The following is a 14690-nucleotide window of genomic DNA, read 5'->3' on the forward strand; positions in this document are numbered from 1 at the left end:
TTTTCCAATTTCATCCTTCTACCATGTTTAATTTTTTAGCAAATAATCATTAATATCAGAAGCTTTCCAAATTAATTGAGAAACAGTAAAACTTTCAAACCAATGCACCAATGGACTTCAAAGAATCTTGAACTAGTAGACTTAAAAGCCAGCAACAAGAATGTAGGGCAATTACTTAATGCACCTCATTTTTTGCTTAGTGCATCCCCAAAATTTGTAAAGTCTTCGTCTCACCTTGCTCACTCCCTTCTTTTCTCCATCTTCCTTTTCACTGCAGTACCATCCTTCTACCATCTTCCTCATCATTGTCGACTTGAGTTTGAGGAGCTTGGAGAGGTAATGGTCGTGGTGTATTACTGATTGCTGAATCTGTAATACATGCAAACGTATTATGAATTTGTAACATTTGTTTGTAGTGACGTAATACATAGGTTGTAGGGGCAATCCTTGTATTCATAAACTTGTGGAGACAATTGATAAGCATACATCTATATTTCATTAAAAAAAAAAAATTGAACTTAGTGGGGGCAATGGTCCCCAATACTAATCATATAGATCCGTCACTGTTTGTTTGTATTATGGAATTACTCAACCCGTAATTACATAAGAGTGGTGCGTCGGATTAGTGGTTTGGTGGGGTGTGAAGGTTCATGGGTCATATTAATGTGCATGGTGGTGGTAGGTGGTTGGGTGGTAGCACGGTGGTGAGTTTGATGTTTGAGTGTGGTAGCGGTGTTGGGTGGAGGTTGGTGCGGTGGTCATGAAGGTTTGGGGGTGAGGCAACTAGGTTTGGTTGGGAGAGGAAGGATAAGAAGGAAATATTAAATTTTTTGGGTACACCAAACAAAAATTGGAGTGCATGAAATTGGTAATAGAATGATATTATTGATATCATAACAGAAAATGTAATTGGCCAATTGAATCTCTGAGCACTAACAGATACTTATAGTCAGAGACTCTAACAAACTCCAATTATCTATTATCTCTAATTCTAACAGATTATCTATTGTAACTAATTGTTAGTTGACTAACAGGGGTTAACTCTTAACAGATAGAGTTAACTTACAGAGCATATACTCACCCCCCTGCAAACTTAAAGGGATTGAGAAACCAAAGGGAGCTCAGAAACATTAAGTTTGGAACTTAGAAAAGAAAATCTAGTAGATAACAAAGGTTTAGTGAGCAAATCAACCCACTACTAATCATAGCCAGGAATATGTTGATCAATCAGCTTCTTGGACAAGACTTTTTCTCTGACAAAGAAGAGATAGATCCAACTCCATATGCTTAGTTTTAGCATGAAGAACTGGACCATGAGCCATCTGCACAACATTGGAATTATCACAAAGCACCATAGGAGTGAGATAAGGAGCTGCAAGTTCATTGAGTAAAGTCTGAATCCACAAAATATCAGTTGTAACAGCTGCAAGGCTCCTGTACTCTCAGCCTCAGTACTTGATCTAGAGACCACTGTTTGCTTTCTAGACCATAAATGTTTTTGGGCTAAAAAACTTCTTAAAGGAACTCTAAGATGAGTTATATGTCACACAACACTTTCTATAAACATTCAGTGTTTTTCCCTCGATGTTTAATTAAATCATTGTTCATATTGCAGCTGATGCTGTTGTTAGTTGCTTTGATGTTCAATCCATTACCATTGAACAATCACAAACAAAGAAGTATGTCAAGGGCAAGCCAGAGTGGAAAGTAAACATTACTAACACAGTGGTTGTCCTCAATATGACGTAATTCTCAGATGTTGGGCATTTCAAACAAAAGAACCTGTGGACCCATCAATTTTGAGATTTCAAGCTGATCATACGTGCCTTGTTGCACATGGCTAAAGGATATATCCCAATGAAACTGTCGTGTTTCGTTATGCATGTGGTCTTCGGTTTCCATTTCAATGTCTATCTAAGACGCATATTTGTCATCCTTAAGTTTGAGGATTCTTAATTTCTTAATCTTTATTAAAAAATAATACTTAATGAGAAAGATAAAAGAGAGAAAATATTTATCGATCCATTATAACTGATATAATGTGATAAAAAAATAATAGGGGTTAAAAGTAAGTGTTTAAAAAAAGATGTCTAAATATCATTCTCTTTATTATTGTTCATTTGCTCAAGTGTTAACATTCTTATTTTTTTTATACTTCGCTTGCACTGGTGTGCATTTGTTATTTGAAAGGGAGTGTAATAGCAATTGTTTTGTCAATACTAGGTAACAAATATTTTTAATGCAAAATATATTATTTTTTGAACAACAAAAGTTGTGGACCCAATGAATCTTGAGCTTTGGTGGTGATGGTACGTACTTTGTCACATCCCACATGATGTAAGCTTCATTGGAGCTTGTAGGCCTAGGATCTTCTTTATCAATGGATTCCTTTATTTCTTGGAAGATGAATGGCAGCGGAATGGAGAAGGAAGAGAGAGAGGAGACACCACTTCAAGGAGAAGATGAGTCTAAAAGAAGCTCACCACCATAGGAGGCCATGGATAAAAGCTTGGAGGAAGAAGGAGATGAATGAAGGGAGGGGGAGAGAAGAGCACAAAATTTTGTGCTCTAAAAGAGTTCTGAAATCTGAAGTTTAATATTCAAATGATCAAATTTGAAAAAAATGCACACACATGACTTCTATTTATAACCTAAGTGTCATACAAGATTGGAGGAAAATTTTGAATTTCAATTCAAAATTCACTTGAATTTGAAATTGAATTTGTGGAGCCAAACTTTGGAGTCAAAATTTCACTAATTATGATTAGTGAATTTTAGTTATGGTTTAGCCCACTAATCCAAGATCAATTTCAAGATTCTCCACTAAATGTGCTTAGGTGTCATGAGACATGTAAAGCATGAAGGACATGCACAAAGTATGACTATATGATGTGACAATGAAGTGTAGTAAGCAAATGCTCACCTCCCCCTCTAAAATTTAATTGGATTGGGTTTCAACCAATTCAATTAAATTTATTTCCAACTACACACATCAAATATTCACTTAGTGCATGTGAAAGTACAAAACTACCCCTAATACAAAAACTAGTCTAGGTGCCCTAAAATACAAGGGTTGAAAAATCCTACATTTCTAGGGTACCCTACCTACATTATGGAGCCCTAAATACAAGGACCAAATATAATGACATCCTAGTCTAATATGTACAAAGATAATTGGACCCAACGTTGGCCCATGGGCTCAGAAATCTAACCTAAGGTTCATGAGAACCCTAGGACCTTCTTCAACAGCTCTAGCCCAATCCTCTTTGAGCTTCTTGCTCATGGCTCTAGTGACTGGTCCTTTCCTAGGGAGGATTGCATCACCACACAAAAAAATTATCCCAAATAAATTGTCGAGTTTTGTTATGGGGATCATTAGTTTCAGTTTTGATGGCTAAGTAGGGATATAGTTTTCCCTCCTTCAAAGGTTGTGTTTGGTTTTGAAGAAAGAAATAAAATACATGAAAATAGGAGAATAATAATTTTAAAAAAAGACACATAATAGAAATAAAATTGAATGTTAAGTTTTTTGGTTTAAAAGAAATATGTGAAAAATGGAATAGAAATAATATTGTAAAGTATTTAAAAATACTGAAATATCCATGTCCTTATGTCCATTTTCCACTCCTTTCTTTATCACAAAATACTAAAAATTATAAAAATTATCACCGACGGCAATTCCTACATCTCCGATGACCAGATCCTATCATCGACGACGTCAACACCACCAATAGCATCCTCGTTGTGAAGTCCCTTGTGCAAATTGAGGCCAGCCACCATAACAAGTTCTATGATGATAACGCACGCGTCACAAACTTGCTCATCAATGCCTTCGTCGAAGGAAGAGGAAATTGTTCTCACCGGCGCAACATGACCCTCATGAAGAGTGGAAGTGTGATTCTAGGACAACCTCCAACGATGACAAAACAATGTAGATATAGGGCCAAAAATGACTTTGTCTCTTAACATTCGTTGTTTACTATTAGGGATGTCTCGTCTTTGGCCCGCTTAATTAAGGTGGGTTAGATACCTTGGTCCGTCTCGCTTATGGGTGGGCCCACGGGCCAGTAAGTTGGCTCACCATATTTAAAATAAAAAAAAAATAAAAATAAATTTAAATTTAAAAAAAAACTTGAAATATAATATTAATGTTTCTCAATAAATACCAAAGTATCTTTTTCTATCTACGAAAATAATAGCATTATTAAGACTGGCCTCTGGCATAAGGAGTGACAATGTTGAAAATTAAAATCACAAAAATTGGTTGAATATATCATTATGTCAACCACTCAGCATCCCAATCAAGAATAGACTATGATTCCCTATGTATAAAAGTAATTATTATAACCCATTTGTCGAAGGAATTGGTATGAGCTACTCCCTGTAATCTTTATATTTGACCATATATGTTTGCGCTAGGTGGTTGAAAGTCATTTGTGGGTTCATCCAAGTTAATGCATTATTAAGTATGAATGCTTTCACAATGTCTGGAACATGAATTGTTCCTATATATAAAACTTAATTACCTAATTCATTAAGATTAAGAAAAATGGTTAATTTAATTTATAGTAATAAATTTGTCTTAAATTTATAATTTTTTTCCAAAATTATTCTTGTCATTTATACTCATCTCTTCTGATTGTTTGTTAATACATTCTCTTTTTTTAATTAAAGGAATTTCTAGTCTAAAAATAATTAATGTAAAGAATATTGTAGATTCAATCTTATAAAAATGAGCAATCACTATTTTAAACTTGGATCTTATAAATAGGAATAGAGGGAGTACAATATAGCTTTTACATATACATGCTATAGTATCTTTGGTGATTTATTGTTTTTTTTAAGTAAAAACATGTTACATATACATATTTTTTAAAAATAAAAATAGAAGCAAGCTGGTGGGCCAACTTGTCCCACCCTACCTGTGGCTCGTCGGATTGACAAACTAAATAGGGTGGACCAAAACGAGTTGGTGGGTTGAAGTCTCCACCTTGCCCACCAAAATTATGGTGGTCTAGCGGGCCGGTCTGTCTATCCCTCCCCCACACTATCATCCTTATTTCCTATGTACTATCCAAATGTTGAAGAGAAATAAAATCACATGGGACCCACCAAATTCAAATTAAATTCACATATAGATCTCTTGTAAAATGCTCCTAGTGTATGTTCGTCTACAACATTGTATTTTTGTCTTTCAAACCACACATAGTCTAAGTCAAAGCATTCCTAATTTCTTAATCTTTATTGAAAAATATAAAATCATCAAGTTTGACTCTAACGGACTCCCGAGAGTAAAATCGTTATTACCTATAACTTAACCATGTGCGTGATACTTTAAATTTTGAATATATAAAAATAAAAATTTCGTCTAAGATTTAAGATTCTTTTTTTGTCACAACAATATTTAGTGTGAGTAGCATGTTCATGTAAGAGCATATATATATATATATATATATATATATATATATATAGAGAGAGAGAGAGAGAGAGAGAGAGAGAGAGAGAGAAATAGATAGATAGATACCCAATAGATACATGAATAAAAAATAATGTTGTTATCTATGTGAGCATGAGATTTAATAATTGAAATTAGTTATTTATTACAATAATTAGATTTAAAAAAATGAATGATAATAATAATGAATAATTCTAAAAGAATTATTTTTAAAATAAATAAATTCCTTCTCTCTCTAGCGCGTACACAAACACACATAATATATATGTATATAGTAAGAGAGAGAGAGAGGACAATAAATTATACTATTAGGATTTAGGAGGGAGAAAAGAAGATAAAAACTTAGATTGTTGTTTTCTAACCCACCTTTCCCCCTTTTATAAGAAATGTCCTAGACCAATATGATGGGAAAAAAGATACCATAACATTTTCATATTTTCATATCCCACCGTCACACCAAATAACAAAATATAATAATATATAATAATTATCCTATCTTATCTAGATACCAAATGAAACTTAAAGCTCTAGCCATTGAAAGTAAGTGTTAAGGTTTTTTTTTTCACCACACTTCCATTTTATTGTGGAGTTTGAAAAATATAATGAGAAAAAAAAATTTCATAAAAGAAAAATATAAGCTTTTATAAAATACTAATCTCATCATAAAAAAATCAAAATATGTAAGCTTTTATAAATTACAATTATCCTCTATACATTTTCATATTTTAATATATTGTATGTTTTTTTTATTGTCAACACTATTAAAAATATTTAAGGCTCTAGTCTCTAGAAAAAAGGAAATATCAAATAAGGATGCGGTACCGCGGCGGTAAGAAATTTGTGAACAATAAAATTTTCTCCAAGAAATAGCAACAATCAACCATATTTCTTTCTTTTTTTTATTCTTTTTATTTGGGATTGTGTCAAAGTCAATGGATTTTTTTGTCACTAACTTACTGTGTACTTAGTATTAGAGGTGGGGATGATAAAAATTAAAAGGATAAAATAATAAAATTATCAATTTATTCTTTTTTTTATAAATATTTTTCCTTACACCAAAGATATCTCCTAACTAATAATTATATCTACCAACTGGACCTTATCGTTAATAGACTGAATATCTAAATTCAAGATTAGATGTTTAAAATTCGTTTTAGTCCTTAAAAATAATCTAAAATTAAAACAAAGGCCTGACTCATTTGATCCATGGCCCGGGTAAGTGAGAAAATTTTGGGCCTATAATTAACTTTACCCAATCAGATTTAAGAGTGCTGCTGGTGCATCCAGCACTAACCACGAAAAGACAGAAATACCTCTTATGGATCAAGTTGATCCATAAGTTAATTTTTAAGACTTATGGATCAACTTAATCCGTAAGTCTTTTACGGATAAAGTTGATCCATAAGTTAATTTTTAAGATTTACTGATCAAGTTGATCCGTAAGTCTTTTACGAATCAACTTGATCCGTAAATTAATTTTTAAAACTTACGGATCAAGTTAATGGAGAAATTAACAGGGACAGTTTTACCATTTTCAAAGAATGCTGGGTGCATCAATAATAATAGTGGGTGCACCCAGCAACACTCCAGATTTAACTATCTTATACTTCTAATGAACCTACTCAAGTGAGTCCACCCAACTCGCCTTTGTACTCTGTAGAGTGTAGGAGGAGAAAGCGAGGGGAAAAACGCTGATACTACACTAGTCGTAGGTTTGTGACATGTTTTGTTAATGTTTTCTTTTTTTGTGTAAATCAAAGCTTCAAACATGGCAATGGCAAGAGGTATCGTTAGGAGGATGAGGAATACGGTTGGTGCTGTTCTTCTACTACGCTCTTCAACAACAACAACTCATTCACACTCCTTCCATTTTTATAAAGATTCTCTCTCTCCATTGGAATCCCACCTTTGTTCCTTCTCCTCTACTTTCCTTCGCTCCTTCTCTCACCATTTCCCAGGTTCTTTCTCTCTCCCTTCATCTTTTTACTGTAAAAATAAAATCTTTAATGGCATATTAGTTATGGGTTGGTTTCAATGAGTAGTTGGTTTTGAAGCTTGGAAGGAATACCGTGAAAACTTTAGCCCATGTTTGTTTTGAATTTAGAACAGTTACTTTGACTAGTTTCAGAGATGCTTAGTTTTGGTTTTGTACTTTTGTTTGCTTTCTATTGTTTGTCAGGAGTTTAATGCTAATAATTTCAATAAATTCTTTCTTACTTGCCTCTTAATCTCATGTGGAATTGGATTCTCTTGATATGGCTTTGCTTTTGGAGCTGTTTTGTAGATGGTTTCTACTTCTATTAAGGGAATATCCTAAATAGTTGTGAAGAAGCTGTAAAATGAAGCTTCTTTGCTTTGTTACTTTAATGCCCCTTTTTCCATCCTCATTTGTTCTCTCTACTAAAATTTCTTCCCTTTGATATTTACTAGCAACTCAATGATTAAGATAATAAGATCCTATAGTAACACACTTGTCATTGTTGGAGATATAAGGTTGGATGGGTGGTTAAGAAAGAAGGGAAGGAGGGAAAGGTCCCAGGTTTGATCCCTCATGCTAACAAAAAACTAACAAACTATTAACATTTTCCTATAAAAGAAAAATTGTTGCAATTAGTCGTTGGCATTGTTGATTGTTTTGTTTTGTTTCACGATATCTAATCTAGGTGTTTATTAATTCTTCTCTAGAGGCTATGTGAAGTTATAGTTCTCAAATTTTAGGTGTTTTTATAAAACTATTATCTCAAAAGATTCAAGTATGTTGAATTTACAGATGAGACAACTGATGAAGGTGCAAGCACAGATGGATGGGAAGAGGAAGATGAGGTTGAACCCAAGGTACCTTGTCTTTGACTTGAAGGTTATTGTTGCTTTAATGTAGAGATCTTCATTTTGGTTAAATAATGGATATAATTACTTGTTGTTTAAATTTGTTGCTGTCTTTGTGTGTAGATTGGTGATGGGGGTGATGGTGGTGGAGTTGCCTTGCAAAATGTTCCTTGGGGTCAGCGAGCTCTCTCTATTGCTGAGGAGGTGCTTATGCAGTTCAGTGAGGACATCAAACTCTTTGCTTTCAAGACAACTCCTCGTGGATATGTTTATGTGAGATTGGACAAATTAACTCATGAGTAAGGGTTCAACTTATATAATATGCAACACCCGAAGAACATATTTACATTCTTTTAATTAGCTTATCTTAGAATTTGGGGTTAGGGAATCAACCCCACAAAACTGTTTTGTAAGTGAGAATTGCCCATGCTTTATAAGCTCTATTTAACTATTTAAGGCATAGCTCTAGGCTGCAATTAAGGCGGGCTAGGGGTGACGAAAGTTAAGGTTGGTATCCAATAAGCCCCTCAAGCCAAGGGTTATGGGCCTACAACATTTCAATGTAGGTGACCCAATGATAGATCTAGGATAAATTCTAATACTATCTTGAAATTTGAGCTTAGGTCCTACTTAACCCCACAAAATCGGTTTATAAAATGAGTATTGCCCAAACTTTATAAGCTCTATTTAAGTCACTAGGCAATGTGAGACTAAACACACTCCCTTGAGGTTGCAATTTAGGCAGCCCCTTAAGAGACCACAATTAAGGCGGGCTACAGGTGACCACAATTAAGGTGGGCTTCAAACACTTATTTGGAGGGGGTGTTCCAAATAGAGCTGCCAAGGTTGTCAAAACATGACACGGAGAGTCTACATAAGCTTCCATAGACTCTACTCATAAATTTGTAAGAATATACCAATTATAAAAACAATATTAAAAAACCTATTAATGTCATATAAGCATAACATAATACTCTTGACATAATTATTGGGAAAAACCCAAGAAGTCTTGCATCAGCTAGAGATAGTGTCAAGATAGAGCATATAAGTTGAGGAGAAATCTCATCCTATGAGCTAGCTTTTAGAGTTAAGTTAGTACTAAACCCACATTCTAAGATGATATCAAAGTCTATCCTAAATTCATTAAACGGGCCACCTACTATGTTATCCATGCACCAAGCCCAAAAGTGTTGGGCGTGAGAGGGTGTATTGCAAAAAACTCAAGTCCCACATCTACTAGAGATAGTACTTAGATAAAGTATATAAGTGGAGGGTAGCCCTCATTCTATGAGTTAGCTTTTGGGGTTGAGTTGGGCTGAAATCCACATTCTAAGAATAATAATAATAATTCAACAATTCAACTTCATAATAAAAAAAAGTAGCAACCAGCAAAACACAATAATAAAGTTTGATAGTACATTAGTACTAAATAAGAACAACTACGGAAATGTGACTGAGTTTCCTTTCTGAGAGCAATGTGTAAATCAATATCAGGTGACATAAACATTTGGAGCTATTATTGTTTCAAACTCTCGCTTTCTTGAGTAAACGAGTGTCTTGGCATTTTGTACTTCTACATCTCCTTAGTTTAAATTGCCTGCTGTTTATGGATGAGATAGTGACATGTTTAGTGTTTAGAAAAGTTAGTATTTTAGACAGATTTAGTGTTTATGATGGGTTTATAAAGGACTTATGCAGAGGTCAAAAACCAAGCTTTGATCAAATTCACCCCTTGAAGAGAGGGATTTTGGAAGCAGCAGTGCTTTAAAGAAGATAACATTAGGGGCAGCAAACAAAGGTTATTGATGGATCATAGCAGTTGTAGCCTTTTTGAGTAGGAGAGTACAACAACAGTCAAGACTTTTTCCTTCTTAATAGTTTTGCCTGTAGTTTTCCTCGGTCTTCCTCTGCCTCTAGTGATTGGACTACTGTTCATCTCATTGGGAGTTCTACATGTCTTCTCCACAAATACTCAAACAACCACCCTTGGCGAGATTCTACCATCTTTTTTACAATAGATGCTGCCCCAACTTTTTACCTAATGCATTCATTCCTAATCATATCTCGTCTAGTATGTTCACTTGTTCAATGCCCAATGCAAAATTCTCATCTCTGCTGCATTTGTGTTTATAATTTATTTTTGAGTAGGAGTGTAACCAATAAAAACACATTATGTGAATGAGGGCTTAATTTAAATGGGGTAAAGCTAAAAACACCAAGGGGCAGGATCAGAACTGAGGTGGGAGGTAGGGAAAAAATGTTGAATTTTTTGTATAGGTGTTTCATAGGACAGAACACAGTTTGACATTCTATTGATGAGGTAGGCAGATATCAAATTCAACAGGGACACTCATTTTATGAACTTTTTTATTTCTAATACTTATAATATATTTTATGAAAGTTAAATTCCCAAGAAAAAATATTTCCCACTTCTCTAATTTTCAAATTTTTATTCCAACTTCATCCATCTTTCTCCAACCCTGCCTTACTACTATAGTGAAGGTCTTAACTGCCTTCTGCTCCAATCACTTACTGAGGGCTAAACATTTTATTTTTTTGTGTTCAACTTTCCAACTTTATTTTCAGATATGGGTGTCCAAGCATGGAAGAGCTTGAATGCTACAATCAGAAATACAAGACAAGATTAGATGAAGTTGGAGCGCTAGGAGAGATACCTGATGATTTGGCTCTTGAGGTAATGCATGGCTTCTATGTCCTATACACTTGTTCCAATTTGATTTTATTCAGTTGTAAATGATTGTTCCTTTGAGGTGTATTTGGTACTTAACAAAGCATAATTTTGCTCTGAAGGTTTCATCCCCAGGTGCCGAGAGGCTACTAAAAGTGCCAGATGATATTAGTCGATTCAAAGACTTGCCTATGAGAGTCTGTTATACAGAAAATATAGAGTCCAATTGCCCAGAAAAGGATGGAGTTTTCTTGTTAGATTCTATAGAAAATGACTCAGAGATGTGTGTGTGGAAGTTGGCAGACGTTAAAGAGAATAGAGATCCCCTTAAAAAAGGCAGACCTTTAAGTCGTAAACAGAAGGATTGGAGATTACAACTGCCATTTAACTTGCATAGAATGGTAACACTGTACCTTGAATAATTGTAAAATCTATTGTTATTTTGATTCAGGAACATGGATTTTCTTTCTGTCTCTCTTCCCTTCCCCCTTTTGCCTACCTATATTTTCTTGACTAGATATGATATGTGGAAGTAGTTTAAGAAAAGATATTTTTTTTTTAAGTTTTAGTAGTGGGCTCGGTACCAGGTTTTGTTCTGGTTTTCAAAATTTTAGATGCAATTTGAGTATAATTAGCTGCTTCTTTGGACATATGTTTGTACTGTGTGTTTAGTAGTGCTTTCACCAGGTCCAATGTGCATCAAAACAGAAGCAACTAAAACTAGCTTCCACATTTTTTTAGATGATATGAGGTGATTTAAGCTTCAAACATGCATATTTGGAGTGGATCCAAACATGCGTCTAGTCTAAGAGATTCAGCAAGAAGTTCAAAGAGATGAAGCTCTAAATTTATTATTTTTGTAATATTCAGAAATTAAGCTTATTACCATGAGCATAAGTGCATAGTTACAACAATTTACTGAGACCTCTTTCATTATGGTTGCTCATAAATGGAATAACATTTTCATTTTTAATTATATCATGTTATTCTCAACATCTTCCGATTGCTTAGTTTGAAAGTTTGGGACTGAGATCATGTGTCTAAAAACCAATAGTACATGTTTCTTGCGCCTCAGTAATTCTCAAGCATTTCTAATGAAATTCATAATTGTGCATGTTAGGCTTGACTAGGATTCCTGCCTCTTTTTCTCCCTCCTTTTGTGGAAAGGCTTACAAGTTGTGTGTTAGGAGTTAGCACAATTAGTTGGGATAGTTATGATAGTAGGAGTTAGTTGAGATAGCTATGATAGTAGAAGAGGTTTGTTAGGTATACAGGGTTAGAAGTAGTTCTAACCCCTTCTACCAACTATTATAACTGTCTCAACTAATTGTATACCTAAGTTGTATTATTGCTTGTGATGTCCTAGCATTTTCACTTTCCTCGTTTTTGTCACCATTTTATGGTTATCTGTGCCATCACTTTAAAAATAAGATTGTGAACTACATGTTCATCATTGTAAAGCATATTTTTTAAGTGCATATTTTAATCGTGTCATGATACCATCCCCATGGAGGAGTCTGTTAGTTGTGTTATTTCCCTTTGGCATAGTTGCTAACTAGTGTTCCTTTTTTTTTGCTGTAATAGTGGTCCTTTGTTTTGGACAGTAATCAATAGATTATAAGTAATGGGGTGCAAGCTGCAGGACCACATTCCTAGTGCTTGCTGTCCTTTTTTTTTTCTTTTTCTTTTCACCATCATAATGTCATTATTTTGAATTCTTATTTAAAGTGGAATCATGAGTGTGGCCTAGGTAATGACTATTGTAAATTTGTAAAGAATGAAGCATATTTGAAAGTTTGGTTTATATTTTCTTTACATTTGTAATTTCCACTTCTAAAATGAAATAAACTTGTATTTGGTCTAATTCCACAGTTTCAAATACTGCTTCATTTAGAATCAACTATTCAAGCAATGATTGTGAACTTTATGATAAAGCTGAATTCCGTTAAATTTCAACTCCCATATTTGTATGGAGTACCAGCTTTTACCTTGTTTCATAGGCAGGCAAAACATTGATATAATGAATTTCAATGATTCAAATTGTTGGTGTGAAAAATCTGTCGACCAATTAGTGTTGTATCGGCTAACTACGAATGAGTGATTCCCTTTAGGCGATTGACTTGAGGAAGAAATTTTATTCTTCAATTGGGTTTTTAGTCCACTCCAAAGAGTTTTCTAACAATTGATGAACTGAAGTTTCTATGCTAGGCTATTCCTATGTGAAATTGCAGTGAAGGAAAGTTGTAAATGGTTGAAAGCTGTAAAGAAAGTTATAAATGATTAAAAGGGTAAAGAAAATCTGTAACGCTTAAAAGATATAAATAAAATATAAGTGTTTGGAAAGAGTAATTTGATTGATTTGGTTGCAATTCTTTTTTACATCTAAGTTTGTCTTATTTAGAGTTTTCTAGTCCCTTTTTACATCTAAGTTTGTCCTATGTATAGAGTTTTCTAAGCAAGCGTTGGTTGTTTACAAGACACTTGAAATTATCTCCCCACGTTTCCTAGAGGTATTGCAAACAAATGTGTTATTTTTCACTAACAACTTCTATTTTTTAGGAATCATGGATCCACAAGCATCTGACCTTAGAAAAACGGCTTGCAATTGTCTTCCACATTCAAATACCCCTTTAGGCTTGATCTTTCACAAAATATGATTGATTCAACTCTTTTGTGTTAGCCGACAGAAATTAACTGTCAGTTATCAACGAAAAAAATAATTATTAGTCGTCAGAAATGATCCTTTTAACTATTAGCCATTAGAAATGACCATTTTAATCTTGAATCATCTTTAGCACAAAGACAAGTTAAAATCCATTAATTTACCTTAGTGGATGGTTATCTACTGAATTAGCTGATAGTTGACCATAAACATCTAATCTCAATAACAAACCTTTTTGGTATTAACAAATATCATATCATAATTACTCACCACCATTGGATGTAGAAGTGCTTTGTAATTTGTAGGTTTTCATAGTCCTTCATATCTCTATGTAACACCTGCTCTACTTTTTTCCTTAAGTTTCTTGTGGATGAGAAGAGTTTATTTATCATATAAATCAATCTTTAACCACAGTAGCATCTTCAATGCACCTTTTTTTATCCTTTTCATTTTTGTTGCTTTCTTATCATTTCCTGCTAAATTCGCTAGCTATAAGCATCCCTTAACCTTTTCATCTTGGGAGAAGTTGATATCTTCCGAGATAGAGGATTTTTTTTGGTACAGAACATGTTTGGAGTATACCAGCATGAAATGCTTTTAGTTTTTAATTGTATTCATTCTTATCTTGTTTGACCATGTGAGAACACAGTTGCCCATGTACCTTTCTTTCTCATTATTTATTTTCCAACATGTTTTTATTTTATTTTACAAACTGGACACATCCTTCACAACATTTAGCATAATTGTATTTAATCTTACTCAAGTAAGATCAATATATGACAGAGTTCATTCTTTAAGTATTTAGCATAATTGTATTCTCAAGATTTAAATTTGAGATAATTGGTTAATATGGAATAACTTCACATAAGTTAATCTATTTATTTGGTGGTACCTACCTATTGTTTTACACTAACAGATAAAGCATATAGTTTAATTATTTTTTTACAACTTTCTAAGAGATTTTTGAAAAATAAACAATTATTTTTTTAAAAAAAAAGTCAAATAACTTATTTGATCATTTTTTTTATATTTTTTTTATCCAGTTTGGTTTTTTATAT

The 14690-nt window shown here is 33.6% G+C and overlaps 1 protein-coding gene across 1 annotated transcript; it reads left to right on the top strand.

Annotated features, from left to right (window-relative positions):
- The first annotated feature begins 7082 nt into the window (after nt 1-7082).
- On the top strand, nt 7083-11618 carry LOC114387575. Its single transcript, XM_028347777.1, has 5 exons — nt 7083-7413; nt 8226-8290; nt 8405-8580; nt 10868-10976; nt 11093-11618. The coding sequence occupies exons 1-5, from the start codon at nt 7224-7226 to the stop codon at nt 11390-11392; spliced, it is 840 nt and encodes a 279-aa protein (XP_028203578.1). The 5' UTR covers nt 7083-7223; the 3' UTR covers nt 11393-11618.
- Nucleotides 11619-14690: the final 3072 nt, after the last annotated feature.

Source organism: Glycine soja, chromosome 2 (assembly GCF_004193775.1).
Source record: "Glycine soja cultivar W05 chromosome 2, ASM419377v2, whole genome shotgun sequence".
Lineage (NCBI taxonomy): Eukaryota > Viridiplantae > Streptophyta > Magnoliopsida > Fabales > Fabaceae > Glycine > Glycine soja.

Coding starts and splice junctions, on each gene's coding strand:
- LOC114387575 (XM_028347777.1), top strand. CDS start 7,224: ATGGCAATGGCAAGAGGTATCGTTAGGAGGATGAGGAATACGGTTGGT. Junction 8,291..8,404: donor AAGATGAGGTTGAACCCAAG/GTACCTTGTCTT, acceptor CTTTGTGTGTAG/ATTGGTGATGGGGGTGATGG. Junction 8,581..10,867: donor TTGGACAAATTAACTCATGA/GTAAGGGTTCAA, acceptor CTTTATTTTCAG/ATATGGGTGTCCAAGCATGG.